The sequence below is a fragment of the Brachyistius frenatus genome, unplaced genomic scaffold (assembly GCF_029030835.1).
Source record: "Brachyistius frenatus isolate BFR_SWC_R1_liver_20210118 unplaced genomic scaffold, ASM2903083v1 Contig_92, whole genome shotgun sequence".
In the NCBI taxonomy this organism is placed as follows: Eukaryota; Metazoa; Chordata; class Actinopteri; family Embiotocidae; genus Brachyistius; species Brachyistius frenatus.
Window position 1 is genome coordinate 42,333 of NW_027210691.1, and position 23,551 is coordinate 65,883.

Genomic DNA, 23,551 nt, shown 5'->3' on the forward strand with positions numbered 1-23,551 from the left:
TGAATTAGAATAGAAACGGGAGAAAGAACTTACTTTGTGTGTTTTTTTGTGGTTCTGCTGTGACCGTGATGTGTAGCAGCCTGAGGCAGTCAGAGCAGCCTCATGTGGTTTCACCGGTCTCTGGCTGACTTCCTTACATCATGGAAAGTCTAATGTTTCCCGACAGGCTTCGCGTGATGTTTTGGGGGTCTCATAGACAGGTGGAAAGTCGAACCCGCTGGGCAGAGCCGAACATGTTGAGAAGCTGCTACACTGTGATTAAAAATGACTCTGAAAACTACCTGCAGGCGGTTCCTCTTGTTTCTGAAGGTCATAGAAACGGTGGTAAATCATATCACAACCTTTTAGTCATTTTCTTTTGATAAATTATAAACAGGGATTAGGGATTCGATTAGTTTTGTATTGGTCATTCTTCTAAATTGGGTTTCAATGAACAAAATATCAATGCAGTCATTCATCAGATATGCTGGAAAACTAGTGTCAAGTTTGGATTTAATATTACTTCTGATTTCTTAAAGCCTTTAGTGTTTGTGTATAATTTTTTAATTTTTAGATTGCCTCTTTAGTAACAGAGTAAAACATCTTTACCATTTTGAGGACCTGCATCAAAATACAAATTATGAACGACAACTTTGGCAAAGATGTGCTGGAAACATATCACTTTAAATTACTGCTGTTCTCAGAAAAAAATGGTGAAATACGAGCAAAACAAAAATAATGGATCTGCAACAAAAACTCATTTCTTGTTACCTTTTAGCAATGGCCCAATTATTTTGTCCTTTTTGCGAACTAACATCCAAAAAAAATTTGAATCGGAAACATAACCTCTGTGAATATACAGTCCTTCCCTTTTGTAGTATGGAGACAGTATACATGTGACCTACTAACAGTAGATTTAAGCGTCATCAGATTTCCATATAGCAGTAGCTACCTAAGTAATGACCAAAGCACCATGTTGGATCTTCGGAGAACTGTGTTATTTTCAGAGTGCAGACGGCTGCTGGCTTCTCATAAACTGTGGAAAGACTAATGTGTCCTTGTGGGATTGTGAGATTTTCAAGGCCGGGAGGTGAAGGGAGGTTATTACAGTAAAAATAGAACAAAACAACAATTAAAACTGCAAGCAGTGATGTGCGGCCCTGGCCTGCTGCATGTCGGGGAGCATTTTTCAAAATATGAAAAAAAAAATAAAAAAAAATCATACAATAGCATAGCATCTAAAGTATGAAAAAAAAAAAAAAAAAAGTCGTACTATATTACATGGTGCAAAATAAGAAAAAAAAAAGTCATACTATAGCATGTCGTCTAAAATATGATAAAAAAGTCATACTATAGCATGTCGTCTAAAATATGATAAAAAAGTCATACTATAGCATGTCGTCTAAAATATGATAAAAAAGTCATACTATAGCATGTCGTCTAAAATATGATAAAAAAAGTCATACTATAGCATGTCGTCTAAAATATGATAAAAAAAGTCATATTATAGCATGTTGTCTAAAATATGATAAAAAAAAGTCATATTATAGCATGTCGTCTAAAATATGATAAAAAGTCATTATAGCATGTGCACACAGTGGGACTGTGAGAAACAGATTTTCCATCCATCTGTAGGTCATGTAGTGGATTGACATTAAAGAAGTTGAAGTTAAAAGCCTGCAGTGCATGCTGGTTACAGACCAGCTGGTCTAAAAGTGTCAAAAACAAATCGAAAAATAATGTATTTAAAAAACCAGAGAGATATTGGTTTGAAAAGTTGTGGCCTTCAGCCGAACTGCGTTGTAACTTTACTGTCTCACTCCCTCAGTGAATGACATTGGCTTTCAGCTCTGGCTCCTGCTGTTGTGGTCCCGGCAAAAAATATCATATTCATGTTATTTTCCCTAATTTATGAGCAGGCGTTTTTTTTTTTTTTTTTTTTTTTTTGGTCAAGTTCATTTTGAGAGTCTGTGCTGCGTTCCTGTCCTCTGATCTCTGTGTTTCATGAAGGGTGGAGCTCCACCTCGGCTGCACTGAGGTACGGAGCAGAGGCAGGTGGAGGAGAAGGAGGGGAGATCGCCCACTCGTTAATCGATCGCGTTGGTAGCTTTGTTCTCTGGAGCGAGTGGAAATAAATAAATAAATAAAAAAAGGCTGAATTGAAGCACTGCATATTGTTCAAAGCATCCGCTGCCGTCTCAGAACTGGGTCACAGGCTACTGATTGTTCGTTGGCTCCGTGTTGGAGACTCCTGCTCTAAATACGACTGTGATTAAGCTCCCAGCTTGTTGCTAACTTCTGCATGATGCTGGGCAGGTCGTGAATAATGTCTTAGTCTGCTGAAAACACTGATGTCATTTATTTATCAATGGTTATCGAGCAAATACTCGTCAGAGCAGCTTTAGGTATTAGCGGTCATGCAGAGGTGTCTTACCTTCAGTGCAACAAGTTCCAAGAAGAAAGAGAAGAAATAAAGTGGTGTTTGAAGATAGTGCTAGATATGCTGAAATGTGAGGCAGAGAGCATGTAGATGAATTCATATTTCGTTGCAGTTTGCAGATAAAAAAAAAATAACCATGAGAGATGAGGGGAATAGGACTTCTTTGCGTTCTGATTTTGCTTCCACCCACAGCAACACCAGTTAGACACATCAAGCACTGCGTAGGCTTCCCTTTTGTACCATAGAAAATGTATTTATTAAAGCATAGGCTCCAGAACAAAAACAAAAAAAAACGAACAACAGCTGCAAGATTGCAGAACATATTATATACCATAAAATTGATAAAGAAATCACTGTACACACTACAGTGCTTTTTTTTTTTTTTAAATTCACAGCTTTTGCAATGGAAAGATAGGCTATGTATTTTATTACAGATAATAAACATTCATTAAATCTCAAATATGTCTCTTTTGGGAACAATAATGTCAAATAAATGTATATCTGTAAATTTATGTTAAAAATGTTACCACAGCAGAACAAACAGCAAACAAAAAGTATAATCATCGTTCATTAGTCGTGCTTTGTAAATGACTGAAACATTATGGATTAAAGATGGTGATGAGCAATTTAAAATAAATTGATATTAGTATGCTGTGGGAATAAAGATCACACGGACTCTAACGTAATACTATACATACATAGTTACTCTAATCTCATTAGTGCAACCAGTTTGGTAACTTCTTTATGATATATATTAAGTATATTTGAGGTCATTTAAAATACTTTGATCATGGCAAGAAAAGGTGTCACTGTTTTTTGAAGCTCGACTTATACTTGCTGTTAGATTAATTCATTTGAGATTAAAGACAGGAGGGAATATTAGTTTATTTGAACTAACCAACATCACATATGGCTCAGTGACTTGTTTTTGTTCAAATCTTTGGGCTGTATGTAGACACACGCAACCAGAACAAGTTCACCTTAGTAACATACAATTCTTGTGAAGCAGAATTCAAGCTTTAACTACAAAATTACTTTTAGTTGCCAAAAATATCCATTTTATTTTATATTTATAGTTATAAATTATACAAATATTAAAAGCCAATTTCTTATTAGATGCTGAATTTCATATAAAATATTGTATTAAAAGCTTTTCTTTTGAGCAAAGGCAGTTCACTCTTTGCTTCTTAAAGATCAGAAATCCTCTTTATATATTATATATCGATTAAAGGGTTTTATTTCAAAAAGATAAACACTTTTAACAGCGTCTTAAATTCATCCTCCAGTAATCTTTGCTGGTGCTTTATATGTTATAATGGAAACAAAAGGAAGAACACAACACATTTTTCCCATGACTGATTTTTATAGTGAAGGCCTAACTAAAGAAAAGTGTTCCTGCAGAAAGGATGAGCCGTTATAAATGAGTCGTTGTTTAAATGCCTCTCTGCTCCGTTGTTAAAACGACCTGCAGGGCAGAAATACAGCATTTTAATATAATCAAAGCTCAGCCTGAACGCAACACATTAGATTTAATGTGATGTTATAAAAGATTCATCTGCATTTTACTGCACGTTTACATACTGAGTTACATGTTTCGGACGTGTTGTTAAATTTGTTTTGACTCCCCAAATGAAATGAAGCCCTGTGGAATGAAACCCTTCGAGCAGACCTCGCGGATTCAATTAGACGGCGTTGCTCAGCATGCGAGTTGCTGGGGATTAAGTGATTGTGTATCTTTTAGACTCAAAACATCTGCTGTTTATGCTGGCAAAAGCTCCACCACCGGGGAGAAGGGATGGCAGAGGAAGTATAAAGTTTACTGAAAAAGGGGGAGATGGAAGCACGAAGTGGCGAAGAGAGCAATTATTTGGTTGATTGCTGTGAACATTAACGATGGAGATTCGTTCGAAAGGTCGACTGTCTTTGCTTCCGTGAAAATATTATATAACAAACTCTAATCGTTACAAGTTCAGAGGGGATGCTGACATGTCACTTGTTAACGTAGCAGAGCCCTCTGAAACCTTGCATGCTTGCTGTAAACAGGGATCTTCCACAGGGAGGGTGAACATTCATGAAAGCAGGGCAGAGAATCATCCAGTATGCAGTCCCACAACAGAAATGATTTGCTCTAATACTCTCAAGGTTAACACGTCCCGTTATGCCCTCCTGCAGATTTAAGATGCATCAGAATGTTTTTTTAACACCACGGACGTGCACTATACAGTGTGATATACCGGCACGCTTACAGGATGGTGGAATTCTTTTGCTCGTCGCAGGCTTTAGTTTATTTCAGATACCTTCTACACCTGCAGGTGGACAACTCAAACATTTGGTACTGATCTGCATTCAAAAACATGACACCACAAATGTCCACATTAATGCTCAGAAACAAGGCAAAACCAGAAAACATGATCAAATGCACATGAAAGCCGAGAGTCGGTTATAGAAATGCAGGAAGCCAGCCTGTACAATTTATCTTCATTCCTACCAGGAACAACCTGGGAATTCCAGTGAATATCACCTTTGGGACTCGCTAAGATCTATTCTTAGAGTTCAGATAAATGGGGGAACTTCTAAAATAAAGTAAAAAGAACAGATGAAGAGGGAGGGAAATCGATATGCAGCCTCCAAGAGGAGATGCGAGCCATTAGTGGTAGTAGGTGCTTTGTTAACGCTGACGAAGACTGATAACTAACAGCAGCATAGGATGAAATAAAGAGTTACACTTAAGAAGTACAGGCAAGATGTTTAATTTACTGCTGAATTAAATGACTTTTACTGTTTGTGGTTGTAGTTAAACTCAGGTTGTTGTTTTTTTTTTTTAACTTTTGTAAGGTAAAATGGTTGCAGCGACTCAAAGACAACTGCAGCTGCATGAACGACACCCGGGCGCCCTAGTTTCAGGCAAGTCTGTGATCTATATGCTGGTACAAGCCCGACTGAAGCACAGCTACTTTATCATGGTAGCTGTCTCAGGCTCCTCTGTGGCTTGTTGAGCCACTGCATCTGCACACATTTTATTCTGCTGCACAAAAGTAGGGCAACAGTGACTGAAACAACTTTGAAACAGACATACACCAGCCTCTTTCTCGTCCTCTTCTGAAGACGTGTTCATGCTTATTCTGACCTGTCGACATTACTTTAATGCAGAGACAAGTTTGAAACTGCGCGTCGTCTGAATGGACAAGGTGTGCTGTTGCTTCTCCTGCCTTTATTGTCCCGTGGTGTTATTTTAAGGATGTGACCTGCCTGGAGAAAGCACCTTTCAAAGTTTTTGTCCTTGCAGAGTAGCAGTAAAAGTTCTGATCCCTCCCTGCACAATTCACGGTGGAAAAGACAAAATGCTAACCGCAACATCTGCTGTTTTAACAGACAGGGGTGCAAATAGGTGGAGATATACATCACATAGGTCATGATTCTGCTGTCATTTACTTACACAAAAATACCCTGTAACCGCTTTCAAACCACTGGGTAACTTACCTCCTGTATCCTGAGAGGTCTCTGTGGCTTTAACACAACCTCCAACCTATTTAAGGCACAATATCATCAATTAAAACACTGGAGTACGTCACAGTGGCCAGTTCTCAAACCATTGTTGAGGGAAGAGGTGTAAACACACATATTGTATACAGTAACCCTTCACAAATACGTTGTTTTGAGATGCTGAAAGCGACTGAGTGAAGACAGGGTTTGGTCAGAAAAATGTTTAATGGAGGAAGAACTGCTCAGGAGCCAGAAATAACCTTATTGGTTCTGTTGAATGCTAAATAGGAAGAGTCGAACAGTAACCTGCTGGCAAGTCAAATCTTTGGGTGAAATGTGAATACGTATGCCGTCATTGTCTCGGAAGGTTAACAGGCATGGAAACTATGTGAATCAACATTTAACTAGTCTAATGTAGATTTGTAGTTTAGCTGTGATTGAGACGTTAAAGGCCAGATGACAGATTGTTTTTACCCCGTGGTCCTTCTGTGCCATGAGTATGGCCAAGTGTGGAGCGAAAGAAACCCATTATAATAAGTTGGTGAATATAAAATAAATCAGCTTCTAAATTAGGGAAAAATGGTTGTTTATTCACTAATTCTATGGTTTGTTTCCGTTTTTTCAATCTATCACTGTTTAAATGCACTTCTGGTTGTCGAACGGTGATTCAACACGTCACTGTTCATATGACGCTCATTCTGACTGTCTTTGGTTCAGTAGTCTGTTTAGTCTGTTGCTGATTCAACAGAAAGCACTTTCTATGGTTAATGGCTCATCAAAGTTACATTGAAGTTATACTTAATTCCACTACGATACGATACAGTATAGACAATGAATTCATTTTGAAGATTTGGGGCCCTGTATTAAAACACATGAATGGTGGCTTTTTGGTGCAGTGCAAGGCGCTGATTTTCAATTTTTTTTTGTACATCAATGTGAACCCGGCAGGGAAGACATGAGCAGAACGACGATATAAGGAGTGTGTCGTTGAAGATGTGCCTCTGCAGCGCAGCCGGCCGAGGGCTATTCTCCTGGCTTCAGTAGGCAGAGCGCACATGAACAAACCTATCCAAAATCCCAGACAGGTTTGGTGCATGTCCTACAAATTTAATCCCACTTAGATCAAATAATTAAAACAAGATTTTTTTTTTCTGAATGCAACCTCCCAATTCAGTAAATCACAGAAAATATAAACTGATTCTTGTCTGTTAAAGCAGATGTGAATCAGGCAGTTGGCACGCATCATGACACAGTCTCCAATCTCAGGCACTTTGGTTAACTACAAATAGATTGCACTTAAATTGCACACAAAGGGGTAACAATTTAAAAGCATTTTCATCCACTCATCTGGTTTAGTAATCTAGCCGGCAGTGAAAGAGTGTGACACTGCGGCATTTATGCACAAAAGGCTCAGAGAAATTTTCACATGGCAGTTTAGTGCCATTTTTAATGATAGGAAAGTATTTAGCTGCACTCAAAGCTCCCGATGCAATTCATTTATTAATACCACTATATTAGTGATGTTTCGAGCGCTTGGCTCTTAATCAGTGTTGTTAATAAATGAATTGCACCGGAGCTTTAAGTGTGCGCAATTTACTTCTGCATTGTTCGAGCACTGGATTTCATCATATTGGATGAGTGTTCTTTGTTCACTTTGATATTTAATTGATGGCAGATTTTCGTCTTGTGTCATTGAACAGCTTCCTGCACTGGACGGCGGTTCTCATCATCCCAGGTGAAGAGGCACTTATACTATTAGTTACCTTTTCCCAAGCCGATTTAACATCATCACCCCTTGGAGGTCGACTCGTAGTACCATAAATTCGGTGACTGCGATTACCTTTATTCAACTAAATATCCTGACCTGGAGCGTTGTGATTCAGTTTTCACATTTGGTGAATTGTTCTCTGTTGGTACATGCTGGACCATAAAAACTGTTATATAAGACCAATTATTATATTTAAATTAGAGAGATCATTCAAATGAATCAGTTTAATTCATCTTTCATTTATCTTTCAAATGTAATAGTCCATAGTGCATTATAGTTCCACGTGTTTCGATTATGAAACAGCAAATACGTCATTTCATTTGGGTTTTAAAGGAACTTTGATTTTATAGCCTCTGAAAAACAACATCAGGCTCAAGGGCCTTCTTTTTTTTTTGTTGCCAGGCCCAACTCTCCGCTGCTGCTTCCTCCTCTTTTACTTGCTGCTGGCTCAAAACTGTGTTTGAAACTGACCTCGAAAACTCACTGGAGGTTTACATCTACCAATGAGAATATTTTTTGCCCCCACAGCACTTCAGCATAATCATCCAATCAGCATCCAATCAGCAAAATACATGTGTAACATTTCCCCTCTACATACAGTTTGAGTACAAAGTGTATAAACCTGTGTTTAGATTTGGTTGTGACACCTTTCTTTGTTGTTCGTGGTAATTGGCTAGTACACGGTAAAAATGCAGTTTTAATGAAAACTTTTATCCATCTTTTATTGAAGTGACTTTTAGCTGCCTGAAAAAACCATATTGTATATTTTCTTGATCGCAGCGACCTAAACGTGTAACAATATGCACTCTTAAAACACCACGAGGGCCGTGACCTTCTTGCTGGAAGTCGGAGGAACTTCTTTAGTGGCGTATGGAGAAAGGTGTGTGGGAGGAGAGTGATAAGAGGTTGGTCAGACCATGCTGTGAATTGTGACTCCATTTCCCAGGGGGCTTTGCAACAACAGCTCAAAAAGCCACTAGCCGCTTAGCCGATGGCATGGAGAGGGCTGAGACGATTTGGCCAGAGGTCACAGGAGCGGACTGGCTGGTTGGTGGAATCATGGTGGATGCAGGGGTGCAGGTGTTTGTTGATCAGATGACTCTGGTGCACAGGAGGATTGTGGGTAGATGAATATGTCAGCGAATTGGACCCTGCCCCTTCTTGATTGTGATGCCTGTCGTAGGGAAGACGGTGATGTGTGAAGGTGGATCGAACCCTGATTGTCTTTCATTTTCCACCCCGTCTAATAGGTTGACCCAATTAAGTCAAGCCCTCCGAATATCCGAATGGAAGCACATTACCAGGTGCTATGCTGGATCGGCTTTAACTGTTGAAACTTACCTCTTAACAGTGCATTTACTACATTATCGAAAGCGTTCAGAGTTCTTTTCTTAGTGCTGACTTTACAGACGAATGTGTGCGGGCTTACTCCTGAAGACTAAAGATTTAATTTGCTTCAATGGTTTATTTTACCCATAACCATGTACAAATAAACAAAACCTTTACAGCTTTGTATGGTCACACATTTAGCATTCATTGGTCCATAAGCACTCCTCACGGCGACATGAAAACACGGTATTGGACACCGACTGATTTCTAACATCGGCGTCTCAACGTTGCACTGACGTCACAAATGTACCATCCATTCTAACAGTTTCATTGCAAATAAAAATAGTCACATGCAATGATTGAAAAAAATTACATTACCTCATGTCACATAGAAAGTAAGCGAAAAGTTCCATCATTTAGAAAGTACTCTTCAGAGATTTGTCTCTCTTTTCTTTTTTTTTTTTTGAAGTCCTAGACATTCTTTCAACAGCGTTGTTGGTCTCATTTGGGTTGTAAACATTAGTTACAGTGCCGAGCTTCGTTCAGCTGGCTGTGTAGCATCTCTCAAGAGAAATGGTCAATCAATACTATCAATCAACTGATCGAGAGGAATTGGTCAATAGTCAATCAATCAAGGAATACAAGGAATTTATCAAAGGAGGACATGATCGTCTTTGGGCTCAGTTAGGGGCAACAGGACACCAGTGAGACTGGAGAACAGACTAAACAGTAATCTATATAAGACACCCTGAGAATCACAACTACATCTCTTTCCTTTGTCATCCCTTCTTCCTATCCTCTCTCTTCCTCTATCTCTTCTTCTACGGAGCGATCATAGTCAGGTGGGCGTGGCCTCGTCAGTTGAGGAAGATGGCTGGTTGGTAGGTTGGTTTGTTGTAGTGGAAGCCGGTTGCCATGCAACTGGCTCCTCTGTGGTTGGCATGGAGACAGGTTAAGGTGGTTTCTGACCTGGTAAGGTAGTATGCAGCACGTACAGTAGTATGAACAGTAAAATGTAATATGCAGCTCTGGGGAAAATAACCTGAATTTCAAATGGTTTCAAATGATGCTTCAGAAAATAAAGTGCACCTCATGCAGATTAACGGGTCAGTTCATCCAAAATGCAAAACAATTTCTCACTTAAATCTAGCGGTATTTAGCTATGCAGATAATGTTTTGCATTATCTGTCTCAAGAGATTTTCTGTCAAGCAATTTTATTTTGTTGCACAACAACTACAACTATTTTCGATAGGAAAAATAGTCCCAATAAAAGTGTTCTCAGCGAGGTCTGTGGTTTACCACAGGGACACAAAGAAGGGTTGCTGTTGAATTTTTAAAATGTAAATTTTTGATGCTGTGAGCACCACTACGAACTAAATTCCATTCACCTCCATGGTTTTTGGAACAGAAATGATACAGATATCTCAAAACTTGCACAAACCAACTCTTAATTTGGGTGAACAAACCCTCGGAAAATCAAACGAGGTACACTTGTCTTAATTTAAGGAGCGCTTTGTTTAGTTTGTAAACATTTAACAATCTCAACGGTGAAAACACCTCAAATTAGTGAAACAAAGCGAAGGTCCATTCTAGATGAGTATTTATCCCCAGATCTGTCAGCATGTAACAGTAGATTGTGACAGTAGTATGTTATCGATGGAGAACATCACATGGGGCTGACGTGGTGTGCAGCGAAGGATGGCGCAGGGGAAGGCGGTAGTGGTGGACAGTGATTGGTTGATTTGGTTGGTCAGGTGACTGAAGGGGGTTATGGACAGTCGAGTTGAGTCAGATCACATGATGAGGGTTTGCAGCTATAACGTCAGGAGGTTCCATCAGGAAGTATGGAAGCCTGACAGGTTTTAGCTTTTGGTGGACACTGGACAGAACACCCACCCCGAACCCCGCCCTCACAGACCCAGCACACGCACACGCACACGCACACAGAAACAAGACATGCTGAAACGGACATGCTTTCATACACAAGTTACACGAGCAGACAGACGCAAGGACACATGCACACGTTTACTATATTTTGCATAGACGCACAAATAAACACACCGATATGTTAACTCTCACTCTTGCGCACATTCACGACAACTAAGACATTTACTCCCGTACTGTTCACACACACACACACACACACACACACACACACACACACACACACACACACACACACACACACACACACACACACACACACACACACACACACACACACACACACACACACACACACACACACTCAGCCCCACCCCCAGACTTGCGATGTGTTACTGTGATGATGCAGAGTGTGGTGGAAGGTGAAGAATAAGACAACGGAAGACAGGTGATGCTAAAATGAACATTTATAATGACTGCTGTTGCTGTCGCAAAATAAGAATCCTTAAAAAAAGACCTCATATATATTAGCACTAGATTGCCCACTTCACTGGTAATCCACAAGTCAAGAAACACAACTCACTAGGTTTTTTTCTCTTTACAAACACAATGCTACAATTACATTAAATATTCAATAATCTTTAAGTCAGTTAATGAATGTTGTTAAAAGCAACCACTAAAATACTAAAAATAAAAACAAAACAATAATAATATTAATTCACCTTTTTCCAGTCGTTCCCTTTTTCTTGATGCGTTGTTATTTATTAATAGTATAATAATAATAGTCTGAGAAATAAATAGCTCATGGTGTTCTCAGGGCAATGGGGCAGGCAGCATAAATCAAGAGTGGAGCTCAGAGCAATGCCATGAAATGGTGGAGTCTAATCTTACGCAGTCACTTTAATACTTTCAAAATGTCTCTGACGTAGAGGCAAAATATGGAGCTATGATACAAGTTTGGTTCTGCAGGCGGGAGGATGGTTGAGCCGCACCTGCAGATGTTAATCATCTCTAAGCTATCATTCTATGTTATGTAAACTAGGACTGTATTGCACAAAAGTTAGCAGCTCAGCTTCCTCATTCTGTCGCCCGGGCGGAGCTTAGTTTCTTAGTATTTTTTTCAAATCTTTTTTTTTTCCCCTGTCCCTGGGTTTTTGTCCAACCTTTGAGGAGCTGAGTCGAGCCGTTTTCCACGATGATATGTCTCTAACACGACCAAGCATTTTCAATAACTATGGCTTGATGATAAAAGATACAAGGCGCCACTACAACTCACTGTTAGGAAAACATCAACAAATGTACAAAAACAAGCCTATGTTGAGAATGCCTTGGACTAATTCTCAAGGTTAGTATTATTATTGGATGAGCACAGTTATCTAAAGAGTTTTCTAGCCAACATGGAAGCTAAACAGCGAATACAGTAGGTAAATCAACACTAATAACAACAGCACAGGCTAACACAGTAGAACGAGCATCGCCGATTATACAGGCAGACCTAACTATCGGATACAGAGAATGAAAAGTGTAATGATCGTCTACCGCGTCCACTAGTTTCTCTTTATGCTGCCGGCCCCTATCTGCTCAACACTTCTCTCTTTACAGCTCGGCAAAAATCTGACAAAAATATTTACAATGCGAGAGAAAAAAAATGAAATTGTGGAGACACAGTTGTTTAGTGTTTTATCTTTTTTTTTTGTTTGTCTGCATTTCTTTTTTTTTTTGATATTTTTTTTCCTTTCATATGTTGTATTTTTTTTTTGTTGTTGTTTTTTATTTTTTGTTCTTTTTTTTTTTTTAGACTTATATCTCAGAGAACTGTCCCCAATGATGAGCAACAAACAAACAAACAAAAAAAATCCAATCATATCAGCTAGCATTGCACAGTCTCAGAGGTTTTGGGGATGGAATGGAGAGTTATCGTCCAAACAGTTGGATGAACACAGAAGGGGGTAGGAGGAGGAGGAAGAAGGTCAATAAAGTTCATGAGGGGGTGAAAGTTCAAAAAAGTTCAAGAAGACAGAGGATGGCTGCGCAGCTGACGGTGCGTAAACACTCCCCACACCACTGCACGGGGGCGGTGCATGTGTCGGCGTGCGTGGTTTGGATGTTAAACAAAAAAAAACAAAAAAAAGAATCATCATTAGAAAAAAAAATGGAGTTTTTTTGAATCTTTCCCATCGAGAAAAATCAAATGGAGCGAGAGCGAGAGAGGGAGGGGTTATAGAGAGAGAGAAGAGGTGGGGTGTATAGAGAGAAGGGGGGAGGTGAGGAGAGTGAAAGGTGCCCCCAACACTATGGCACACAATCAATGAAGTCCCACAGGCTGAAGAAATGACAGAATTAGGAAAGCAGCTGGCATGAGCGGTAGGGCTTTTTTTTTTTTTTTTTTTTATAGGTAGGTTGAGAGGCAGGACAGTAGGTAGGTAGCCAACCTGCAGAAGGGTTAATCCTGGTCGGGTTTAGCTCTGTGGGGGGTGGTGAGGAGGAGGAGGAGGAGGAGGAGGAGGAGGAGGAGGTGGTGGTGGTGGTGGGGGGCAAGGTGCTGTTCAGTTGAGGCGTCATGAGCGACATCATGTTATGAGGGCGGAGCATGCTGGCTTCATGGGTGCTTCCAGGATGGATGTCCGACACACAAGAACAACTCAAAGTAACGCTTGGAATGGTAGTTGTTGTTGTTGTTGTTGTTGTTGTTGTTGTTGTTCTTTTTTTTTTTTTTTTTTTTTTTCTCCTCTCTGTTCTATTTTGGCACTCGAGAGAAGAGACTCGTGGGAGGCGGAGGAGGAAAGTGTGTGTATGTTTGGGCGAGGAGGAGGAGTGGGCAGTGAAAGTGCAAAAAAGAAGGCATGGAGGAGTGTGTGTGTGTTTGTGTGTTTGTGTGTGTGTGTGTGTTTGTTTTTTGTGTGTGTGTGTGTGTGTGTGTGTGTAAGGGGTAAACAGGCTACACAGAGAAATGGCATTTTGTTAAAACTGGTTTGGGTTAGAGAATACAGTACAAATCAAAACCAGGAAAAAAAATCAACACAGAACGAGAAAAAGGAACAGAAAAACAGTGATATGACAAATGCAGTCTACAGTTGCTGGTGCTTTGATGGGGCCCGAGTTGGGGAGGAAGAGGGGTCGAAAAAGGGGGTGGAAGAGTAGGGTCCCATAATATGTCTTAGAGGTTGTTTGAACAGGTGGAAGGGTCAGTGGTGGGTGTGGGTGAGAGCGGGTTTGAGTTTGTGGAGGTAGGTGGAGCGGTGGCGGTGGAAAGGGGGAGGGGGAGTGAGGGGGTAAGGTGGGGGAGTGGGTGGGGGGGTGGGCAGAAAACAACATCTGAGGACTATGTCGAAGAGCCACACACCCACTGAGAAGCAATGAGGTCACCTGGCGAGCAGGTTAGAGTAAAGTTTTGCATTCCACTACATATCACAGTTAAAAAAACAAAAAAGGAAAAAGGACGTGAAAACGTAAACATGACTAGCTGGCTACGTCGCAACACAGACACCACGAGCACGGCGCCGGCCTAAAGCAGACAAACTCAGAGAGAGGAGCATGCACATCTAAATACAATGCTGAATAAACACCTACAGTAAGGCTACACATCTACAGTAGTCTTGCACACCGACCCCCCCCCCCCCTCCCCCACCTCAGCTCGGCCTGCCATGCACAGTAACAGCAGAGTTTAGTGCAAGCGTGTCACTAAGAGCAGTTATGGAAAGTTCGATTCTGTTTGTTCATCTCGGGGAGTTTTCTGCAGGTATATAGCGGGCCAGTTACCGTGACAACATCTGTCACAATACAAAAAACATGACGACTCTGAAAATACTCGTTTTTTTTTTTTTTTTTCTCTCTCGACAAAGGGGGAGAGACTTTGGCAAAAAAAAAAAAAAAAAAAAGAAGCAGTTTGACATTGAAGTGAAAAGAGCATCTAATTAAACTGAACTGGGAAAACGAGAGAGAGAGAGAGAGCGAGAGAGAAGGGGGGGGGCGATCAAGGATTCAGTGCATTGCCATTTTGAAAAAAAAAACAAAAAAAACTCTGGCAATGTTCGGTGTTGTTCCTCTCTCTAAGATCAGAGCCCTGGATTGCATATTAAGGGAGCGAAAACACAATCTGTCCCAAATTGTGCGTCGAGGCGCCCGAGGGACGCCGACGGCGCAGCACACACACTCGTGCACGTGTGTTTGTGTTATTTTGAATTTTGTAGGCGAGAGAAGGGGAGTTTTCACCTGTTTTTCCTCTCACACAGTCTCCCTTTATGAACCTCTTCCCGAACCCGTCGGAGCACAGCGGGCAGGGCCAGAGATGCTCCGATGTCCTATGTGTGGTCGATAAGGTGCATATCAATTACAAGACAAGCCAGAGCGCAGAGCGTGGGGGATAAAAAGACAGACAACATAGTTATACCGAGAGCTCGTCAAGGGTTAGTAATGTTAGAGTACAAAAAACACAGAAAAACACATGTAAGCCTCGACTGCACGCCAGTGGTCAGAAGAGTGATATGCAAACTTATGGAAAGGTGAGTACATTCATGGACAATCTCAGTTTCTATTTGAAATTTGATCCTGAATTATTTTATTTTTTTAAAATCCTTTCTAAAGTTAAGTGGCAACTGAGAAATTATTATTTATTTTTTTAGTCCAAGCTCACTCAAAAAGTAGCAAAATAGTCTTAGGTTTGTTCGAGAGTTTTGTTCATTTCCCTCTGAGGAAGGTTCGTCAACTCAACAACAAAATACTCATTCTGTTGTAACGTGAAAATCAAACATTTAGTCCGCCTGTTGAAGGTAGATCAGGACTTAATGCCGCTGCATTGAAAAACGACGAACATTTGAACGTGTAAAACAATATCAAAATGCTCTACCCTTTATCGGCATGCAAAGACTTGTCTCCGAAAAATGAACAACACACACTGCCTAATTTTTTTGTCAGTTCTTTTTTGTTTCATTGATTTTTTTTTTCCTTTTTTTTGTCCACGCGTCACTTTGATATCATGCATTATAGACGTGCAAAAAAGATAACATCTATTTCCACAAAATACAATTTTATTGTAACTATAAAAGGTTGTATTTAAGAATGCTATCTAGTCACATTTTTTTTTTCTTTAGCATTATTATGCTAACCTATCGCTATATTGATTCGTCTCGCCCCAGAGTCGTAGTGCTGTTGCATTATGGGACGTGTAGCTCCCAGAGGACTGGCTGACACTTGGCTAACACAACAGTCCCGTCTCTTGTGGCAGGAACAGAGAGGGCTTAAACAAACTGTTATACTGAGGCGCTTTGTCCGTTAGTCTACCTAGTTCTTAAAAAGTGTCTCGGGGACGACTCCCTCTCTATGCATTTAATTATAAATATGGTTCATTTGGCACTTTTCACATTTTCTTAATATAAAAGTATGTCTCCTCTTACCTAATGCGGTTTAAATCAACACATTTACAGTTTAACTCTGTGAAGTCTTATTTTGGCACAGGTTTTACTTGTTCAGGTCAGAATTACACAATTATTAACTTATCATCAGCTTACAACAGAGCATGTATTACACTGCCACTTGAAACTAGCCTCTTCAGCTAAAGGACAGATTTCGATATGTTTTACCTTGTATTTTTAGTACATCAGTTATTATTAAATAGCAGCATCTTCCACAAAATAAAAGATTTTACTCACGTAAACCTATTCAACATCTACAGGTAAATCCAAAAGCTCCTACGGCAGACAGAGGATAAGGGACAGGACAACACAACATGCCACTACATGTATTGCTTCCAGTACTTGTCACATTTTTATCTCAATCGCCTAAACATTAAGAAAACTAAAGAGATTGGCCGCTGTGTAAAAAACAAACTTTATAAGTTTTTAATATGAGATGAAAAACAAACCCGTCCCGTATTAATTAAATCAACTGGCACCTATATCAGGAGTTACAATGCTGTTTTGCCACTGTAAACCTACTGTGCTGCATGTACACTGTTGCTTTCCGCAGAATACAAAGCAGGTTTGTCCTGATGGATGAAAATTCATTAATTAATTAATTCATCTTCAAATATTAACTTTTAATCTTAATCCACGGAATGGTGAAAAATGCACGTCAGAAGTTGCTCGTTTTATCTGACTAACAATCCAACACCTAAACGTATTGAATTTACACCGATATTAAAGCAATAAAAGCAGCAAATCATCCCATTTGCAAAGCTAATCGCTAATTATTTGCCATTTTTGCCTAATGAGCAATAAATCGATGGTCTACCTGCTCAAAAGTGACATAACTCACATTAAATAGAATGGAAAACCAGTTAATGAATGCAAACTGCACAGTAGAGTTCTACAGTGGAACAAAAGAACACCATGTTGGTTGATGGTTCTAGTTTTCTTATGAGGTTTTTGTCCTAAAATCCAGTCAAACCCTTATCAGCTAAAAAATACTACCTCACAATATGTGTATGTTTTTAATGGTGGAGGTTTTCCAAATTAACAATGTTTTCTTCAGTGTCATGAAGTAAAATACACTGAGTGTTTGTGCACTGTGCCCTGCCAGCTATGACTTCCTCTGCAGGTGTGATTGTTCTCTGATGGTGGAGCATCAGGTTGTCCCGGTCTCAGCCGCCCGAGGAGGCAAAGAGAAGAGAGACTCTATCTCGGTCGTTTGTCCGGGCAAGCAGCAGACATGCATTGATCGTAACACCAGACATAGTCACCCATGGAGCGATGTGGGAGGAGGAGAGGGGGTGTCGGGATGGGAGTGCACTGGAGAACTGAGGACGGGTGGGAGGGTGAGGAGAGTGTGGATGGTGTTAGATGGGAGTAAAGAAGCCTCCTTACCACGATGTGGAGATAAACCCTCACTGGCGCTCCAACAGAGAGTGACACATTCGATAGCACAGTGGAGGATTTTGGGTCGAAATTGGTTTCAAAAGAATCATTAGGTCTGCTAGTTGTTTTTTTTCCACCTTTGAGGTGTAACCTCCCCTCACGAGGCTGTTTCGGTCAATAAATCAAATGCACCCCCTCCTCATTTTGTTTTTGGCATTTTACAATACGTCATATTTCACCTCCTGTTAAAAATTAGATATCTGTCCAGGGATTTTCCCGTTGGATGTGCAGTACATTATCAATTTAAACTGTTCATGAAAAAGACACAGCTGCAATAGAAAATTGAATTTAGAATTTGTTCCAGTCTCTTTAATCTGCTACTGGACACCTAACACTCCCCCAACATCCCGCCCTCGAATAACAAAACACTTTTTCCAAGATAACAGGGAAGTAGAATCTAATTGATCTCGACTTGTGACCTCAATTGATTGATCCTCTTCATCGACCTAGTCTCTTTCTCCTCCTTCAATATTCAGATATGACGTGCATTTCTGGTTAAGTTCTTCATATGCATTCTAGATACATCTCATATATGTGTATTTTTTTTCCCTGCCATACAAAAACCATCCAATCACAATGCCATCTGCGGCATACATCCCTGACCTCATAGGTCCCTCGCTTCACAGTGCATTAAGACAAAAATTCAGTGTACTCCGATTGTTAAAAAACAAACAAACAAAAAAAAATAAAAAATAAAAAAAACACGACACAAAACAAAACAAACAAAAAAAAATCAATCACAAAAGAAACAACAGCATATTCAGCAGCCTCATGGGTCTACAGTGGGCAGTAAACCGGTTGCCAAGGGAGACCTGCAGTTTGCCAGAGGCAGAAATGAGCTCAGCTCCTTGGACGTATGTTGAGAATCTCTTGTCTGCCCTTTACCTCATTGGCGTTTGGATGGTTGCTTGATAAGGGCAGAGATCAGTGAGGCTATATATCTCCTTTACTGATATGCACGCTGGCTTAAAGTAGCACACCTACTAGCGAGGCTCGCAGATTCAGCGGTGGACCCGAGACAAACGACTTCCCCTCATCTTGTTTCAGTGTTTCCTCTTACCCGATGTTTGCATTTCTCAGTAGTATGTTGTTCGTCTTAAGTGCTCTTGCTTGATCTAGTCTGTGATTTGGGTTAATCTAAAGGTTTGGGAAGACCACAGGCTGAGCAGCAGCAGCGGGTCATCTCAGAACCCGTCTCTGTTCAACTAAATTATTGATTTCAGTTATAATTTTACATTGTAGGCAAAACTGCAACAGGGCATTTTACTACAGATATAAACAGCAGTGATATTTTTGCAGCATGAGCTAAGATAGCCAAGCATTGTAACCGGGTACTTAAGGTTAAAGGAGCTGCACTGCAGCCTGTGGCTTGAGATATTTGTCTTGCTACTCTAGAAGTCTTACTGCAATCTGCATCCTAGATATGGTGAATTCCCTTTTTCTAGCACCAAGTATGGCATCATCATGTTTTTGTCTCAGTGCGTGCATGCGTGTGCGTGTGCGTGTTCCCTGTTCTGGTCTTTGACTGGATATATAAGGTGATCCTTCACTGTAATGATCTTAATGCCTGGGGCGGCTTTCTTACTGGACTTAAATAAGACATATATTACACTATGTGACATTACTATTCATCTTCAATCCACTTAAATTAAAACAAAAAAATTCAAATCAAAAATAGTCTCATTTACATTCATGTCAACCTGAATTCACAGATTTAAAAAAAACAAAAAAAAACAACTGAGCTTTATATGGGTGAACTCATTAATAAATAATGACAATGGTGATGATTCCTATTGTAATATTCATGACAATATCATTAATAGAATTATCACAGCAGACTGCAAAAAAAAAAAAGCCACAGATCCTGTGTGTTTGCCGCAGCTTGCACAGTATCACTCTCGTCGTTTCTAGGTTTCGCACTACGTGAGGTCATCAGCGTGCACCTCGGCAATCTATCTCAAACACTAGAGCCGCATGTGGAGGGCGCTACGTGTCGTAGCACCCCCGCGGCGCTGCGCCGCTTGTGGGATACATCACAGGGTATATCGTGGTGTGTGTGCAAATGAAGAAACGCCTGGCTGATTCTTCCCCCCTCTCTCCCCCACCTCCCCTCAACCTCCCCCGTTCTCCCCCCACCCCTCCCTCCACACCACTCCCCCAATTTCACCTTACCCTTCCTTCATCTCTCAGAGAGGGAGGAGGATGAGGAGGAGGAGGAGGAGGAGGGAGGTGAGATCTTACATCGGAGAAAGAATCAAAGGTGTCAGGGGGAGGAAGAGGGGGAGAGAGGAGGGGGAGGGGGGAGTCAGAACATTTCTTCTCTCACACACCGGGCTGAAGTTTGCAGTCTTGCTTATTACAAAACCCTTGTGAAAGGGGGGGCGGGGGGGGGGGGGGCAAGTAGTGAGAGGGGCATTTGGGAGAGGTGGGGCGAGGGGCTTTGGGGTAAATCTCCTAGAAGTAAAACAAAAACCCTACTGGGAGGGTAATGGGTGTGGGCTGCAGGGGGAGGGAGGAACAAGGGTCGTTTCCATAAGGGATTTGGGGTTTCGGGGTGGGGCGGAGCGTCGTACCCTGTAAACGACAACCCTCCCCCCCCTCCGTGCCCATGCCCTTACCTCCCTCCCCTCACTTCCTGTAGCCTCTCAGGCAGTCGGCCTGTCTACATGGCATTCAGCTCTGTCCACACAATACACAAACGAACAGACACCTTAATTTACTAAACAAAACAAAACAAAAACAAAACAATAAAAAAATCCCGAAAGGTCAAGACGTTAAGTAATAAAACCTTATTTACATTTTACACATTTTTTTCTTGGTTTTTCAGCGTAATAACTCGCTCCTCTCCCTCCTCGTCTTCTCAGCACATTTTTGCTTTTGCGTCAAAATTTTTTTTTTAATAGAGAATACTGAAAACACGCAGAAGAAAACGGCGCGAAAGATTCCTTCCGACATTCTTGCTCTCCTCTCCTTTTTCCTTTCTCCTTTCTCCATTCTCACTCTCACTTTTTAATACTCCTCCCCCAAACCCCCACTCTTTTTTTTTTCTTCCTCTTTTTCCTCCTCGTTTCTCGTTGGCTGTCAGGTTTAGCCCACCTTCTGTGGGTTGGTGGCGCGTACCCCCTGCTCGTAGGTGATTCGCTGGCTGATCAGGTACTGTGCGGCCTGCGTGGCGGCCTGGGAACCCGTGATGGTCACCTTCCTGTTCCGAGTTCCGGGGATGAACTCGCCTTTCTTGGAGATCTGGATCCTGGCGCCGGTCAGCTCCTGGTACTCCACTAGCGTCTTCCCTCCTTTCCCCAAGATGGCTCCCACTAGGTTTTCTGGCACGGCGATCTCGACCACTTCCTTCGCTCCTTCGGCGAGCTTCTCCGTGGCCAGTAGAGATGACGCCACCAGCGGCGACGCGGCGCTCAGGTAGCCGTTGGTGGCTCCCGTAGCAGCGGCTAGGGATCCCAGGGAGAAGCCTCCGAGACCGGCTGCGGGGTGAGCTGCGCTGGTGGACGCATCGCTAGCGTAGGATGCTAACAAATTAGCTGCGGCGGCCGCTGCCGGGTTGGCGTTCGCCGCTACGGCGGCTAACACGCCTGAGGCCGCGGCGGGATTCAGCCCCAGGCCCAGAGAGTTGGTGTTGTAACCGTAGCTGGCCAGGGTGTTGAGGGCGGAGGTGATGGCGAGCAGGTCGTTGCCCGAGAAGCTGGACATGGTGGTCGGGAAGGCTCCGACCCCGGCCAGGCCCGCCTGGCCGAGCAGAGAAGAAGCCGTGGCGGCCGCGGCGGCCGCCGCGGACGGCATGACCTCGGTGGAGTTGGCGTACGGGGAGCCGGTGGGGTTGGAGTTGGCGACGGGCCCCGTGATGTTGGAGTAGGAGATGTTGAGGCAGGAGGAGCTCTGCGGGTCCTCCTGGATCTTCTGGACAATGATCTCCACCGCTTTTCGGTTCTGCTCGGGCTCGCCGCTGATGGTGACCACGCGCTCCTGCAGGTTGATGCCCTCGGGCTTCTGGGAGAGCTGCACCCACGCCCCTGACTGCTCCATCACCGCCTTGACTGTAGCGCCGCCTTTACCGATGATCAGCCCCGCCGTACTGTTGGGGACGATCAGCTTGGCCTGTTGTCGGGGGCGGGGAGGAAGGAGGAAAAAAAAACACAAGAAAAATCGTTGGTTATTACTCAGCGAAAGAAGATTCATCTCTGACCGGCTGCAGATAAAACTCCCATGAGTGCAGGACACACAAGCGAGCAGACGGATCAGAGAGACGTGTGCTCCTGCTGACTGACTCTGTGCATGTACAACAGAGAAGACAACGCCACACGGTATACTCTGACTCATCACGCAAGATAACAGGTCCTCCTGGATCCTCAATGAGTCGTGCAATTAAACAAAATAATCATCATTTTTACAAAAAAGGCAGAAATATGTGATGAGACCGGCGAAGAAAAGTCTTGGGGGGGGGGGGGGGGGGGGGGGGGGGGGGGGGGGGGGGGGGGGGGGGGGGGGGGGGGGGGGGGGGGGGGGGGGGGGGGGGGGGGGGGGGGGGGGGGGGGGGGGGGGGGGGGGGGGTATGTGACGCAACGCGAAGGCAGTTTGATACGAGCTGCCTTCGAGAGCTGGAGAAGGACGCGAGACAAAAAAGAGGTGAAGAAGAGACGTGGAGAGACACCGAACCACGTCTGAATACGGAGAGACAACATGGACCGTCTGCCCGTGTGTGGGTGAGCACGGCAACGGCGTAACAACGTCCTGAAGGGACAGCTCGACAGAGACAACGTAGACCGCACAATAACCAACGAAGTGTTTTCTGTTTCATCGCTCTGCTTACGCAGTTACAAGAGAGAGAGGAGGGTGAGACAAAGTGTTGGCTGGTGAGACAACGAGAGACGGAGAGGTAGAGAGAGGTAAACGGAGTAGGAGGACGAGGACGGATGAGAGACACGGAGACGGAGACGGAGAGAGAGAGAGAGAGAGAGAGGAATTCTAAAGAGGCGACTGGTGTGAAAAAAATAAAAAATAACATTGACTCTCAGGGGTCAGCGTTGCCATGGAAACACAGCTCCAGCATTCAAAAGGGTAGTGAAAGGGAGTGAGGCGTTGACACGCATACAGACACACGCACACGCACACGCTCACTCTTCGCTTCCCAACACGCTGCAGTGTATTCTCATTTCACACATCTCCATGATGAAATTATTTACCGTCACACACGCTGTTCGTGATACAGAGCGCCGCATACGATGCTGCTTCATCGGTCAATTAAATACCACGAAGCACTTTATTTAATGTCACAGTTATTGGAAATCGATCCCGCAGTACTCTCCTTATCTACGGGAGGCCATTAAACCGCAGTAATTATTCTGCATCATCCACGCAAACACACACACACGGGTGGTAAATAGCGATGGTTGTTTTTATTTTCAAATGAATCTACTCAATATTTCAGTCTGAAGTTGAATGATATTCACTTTGCAATTATATTAAACACATTTTCTCGTTGGTGCGCACAGTTCTGTGGATTAAATTACACAAGACATTAATAAGAGACCTCCTGGGTTTGGTTAAAGATGAATTCCCATTTAATCGTAAAGTCCTCGTTCTCTTGAATCTCAACGACAACAACAACGACAACAAAAAGGAAAAAGCCCTCAGCTGCAACTTGTTGCAAACTACTGAGTTATTTTGCTCCTCAGTGCAAAAAAAACAACAATAAAAATTGTCTCTGCGACGCTGTTTTTCCCAAACAAAGTCACCTGCAGCAGCAGACACCCGCTAAATAAATAAATGGGGATGTGTTCAAGAGTTCCCTTCTGATATCTGCT

The 23,551-nt window shown here is 42.4% G+C and overlaps 1 protein-coding gene across 2 annotated transcripts in view; it reads right to left on the reverse strand.

Annotated features, from left to right (window-relative positions):
- Positions 1–9,446: 9,446 nt before the first annotated feature.
- Positions 9,447–23,551, reverse strand: part of nova2 (NOVA alternative splicing regulator 2) — a 77,571-nt gene continuing 63,466 nt past the window's right edge. For both annotated transcript variants that reach the window (XM_069710522.1, XM_069710523.1), the window contains one exon: positions 9,447–21,845. In XM_069710522.1, coding sequence (XP_069566623.1) covers positions 20,823–21,845 — 1,023 coding nt within the window. In that variant the 3' untranslated portion in view covers positions 9,447–20,822. The remainder of the gene's footprint in view (positions 21,846–23,551) is intronic.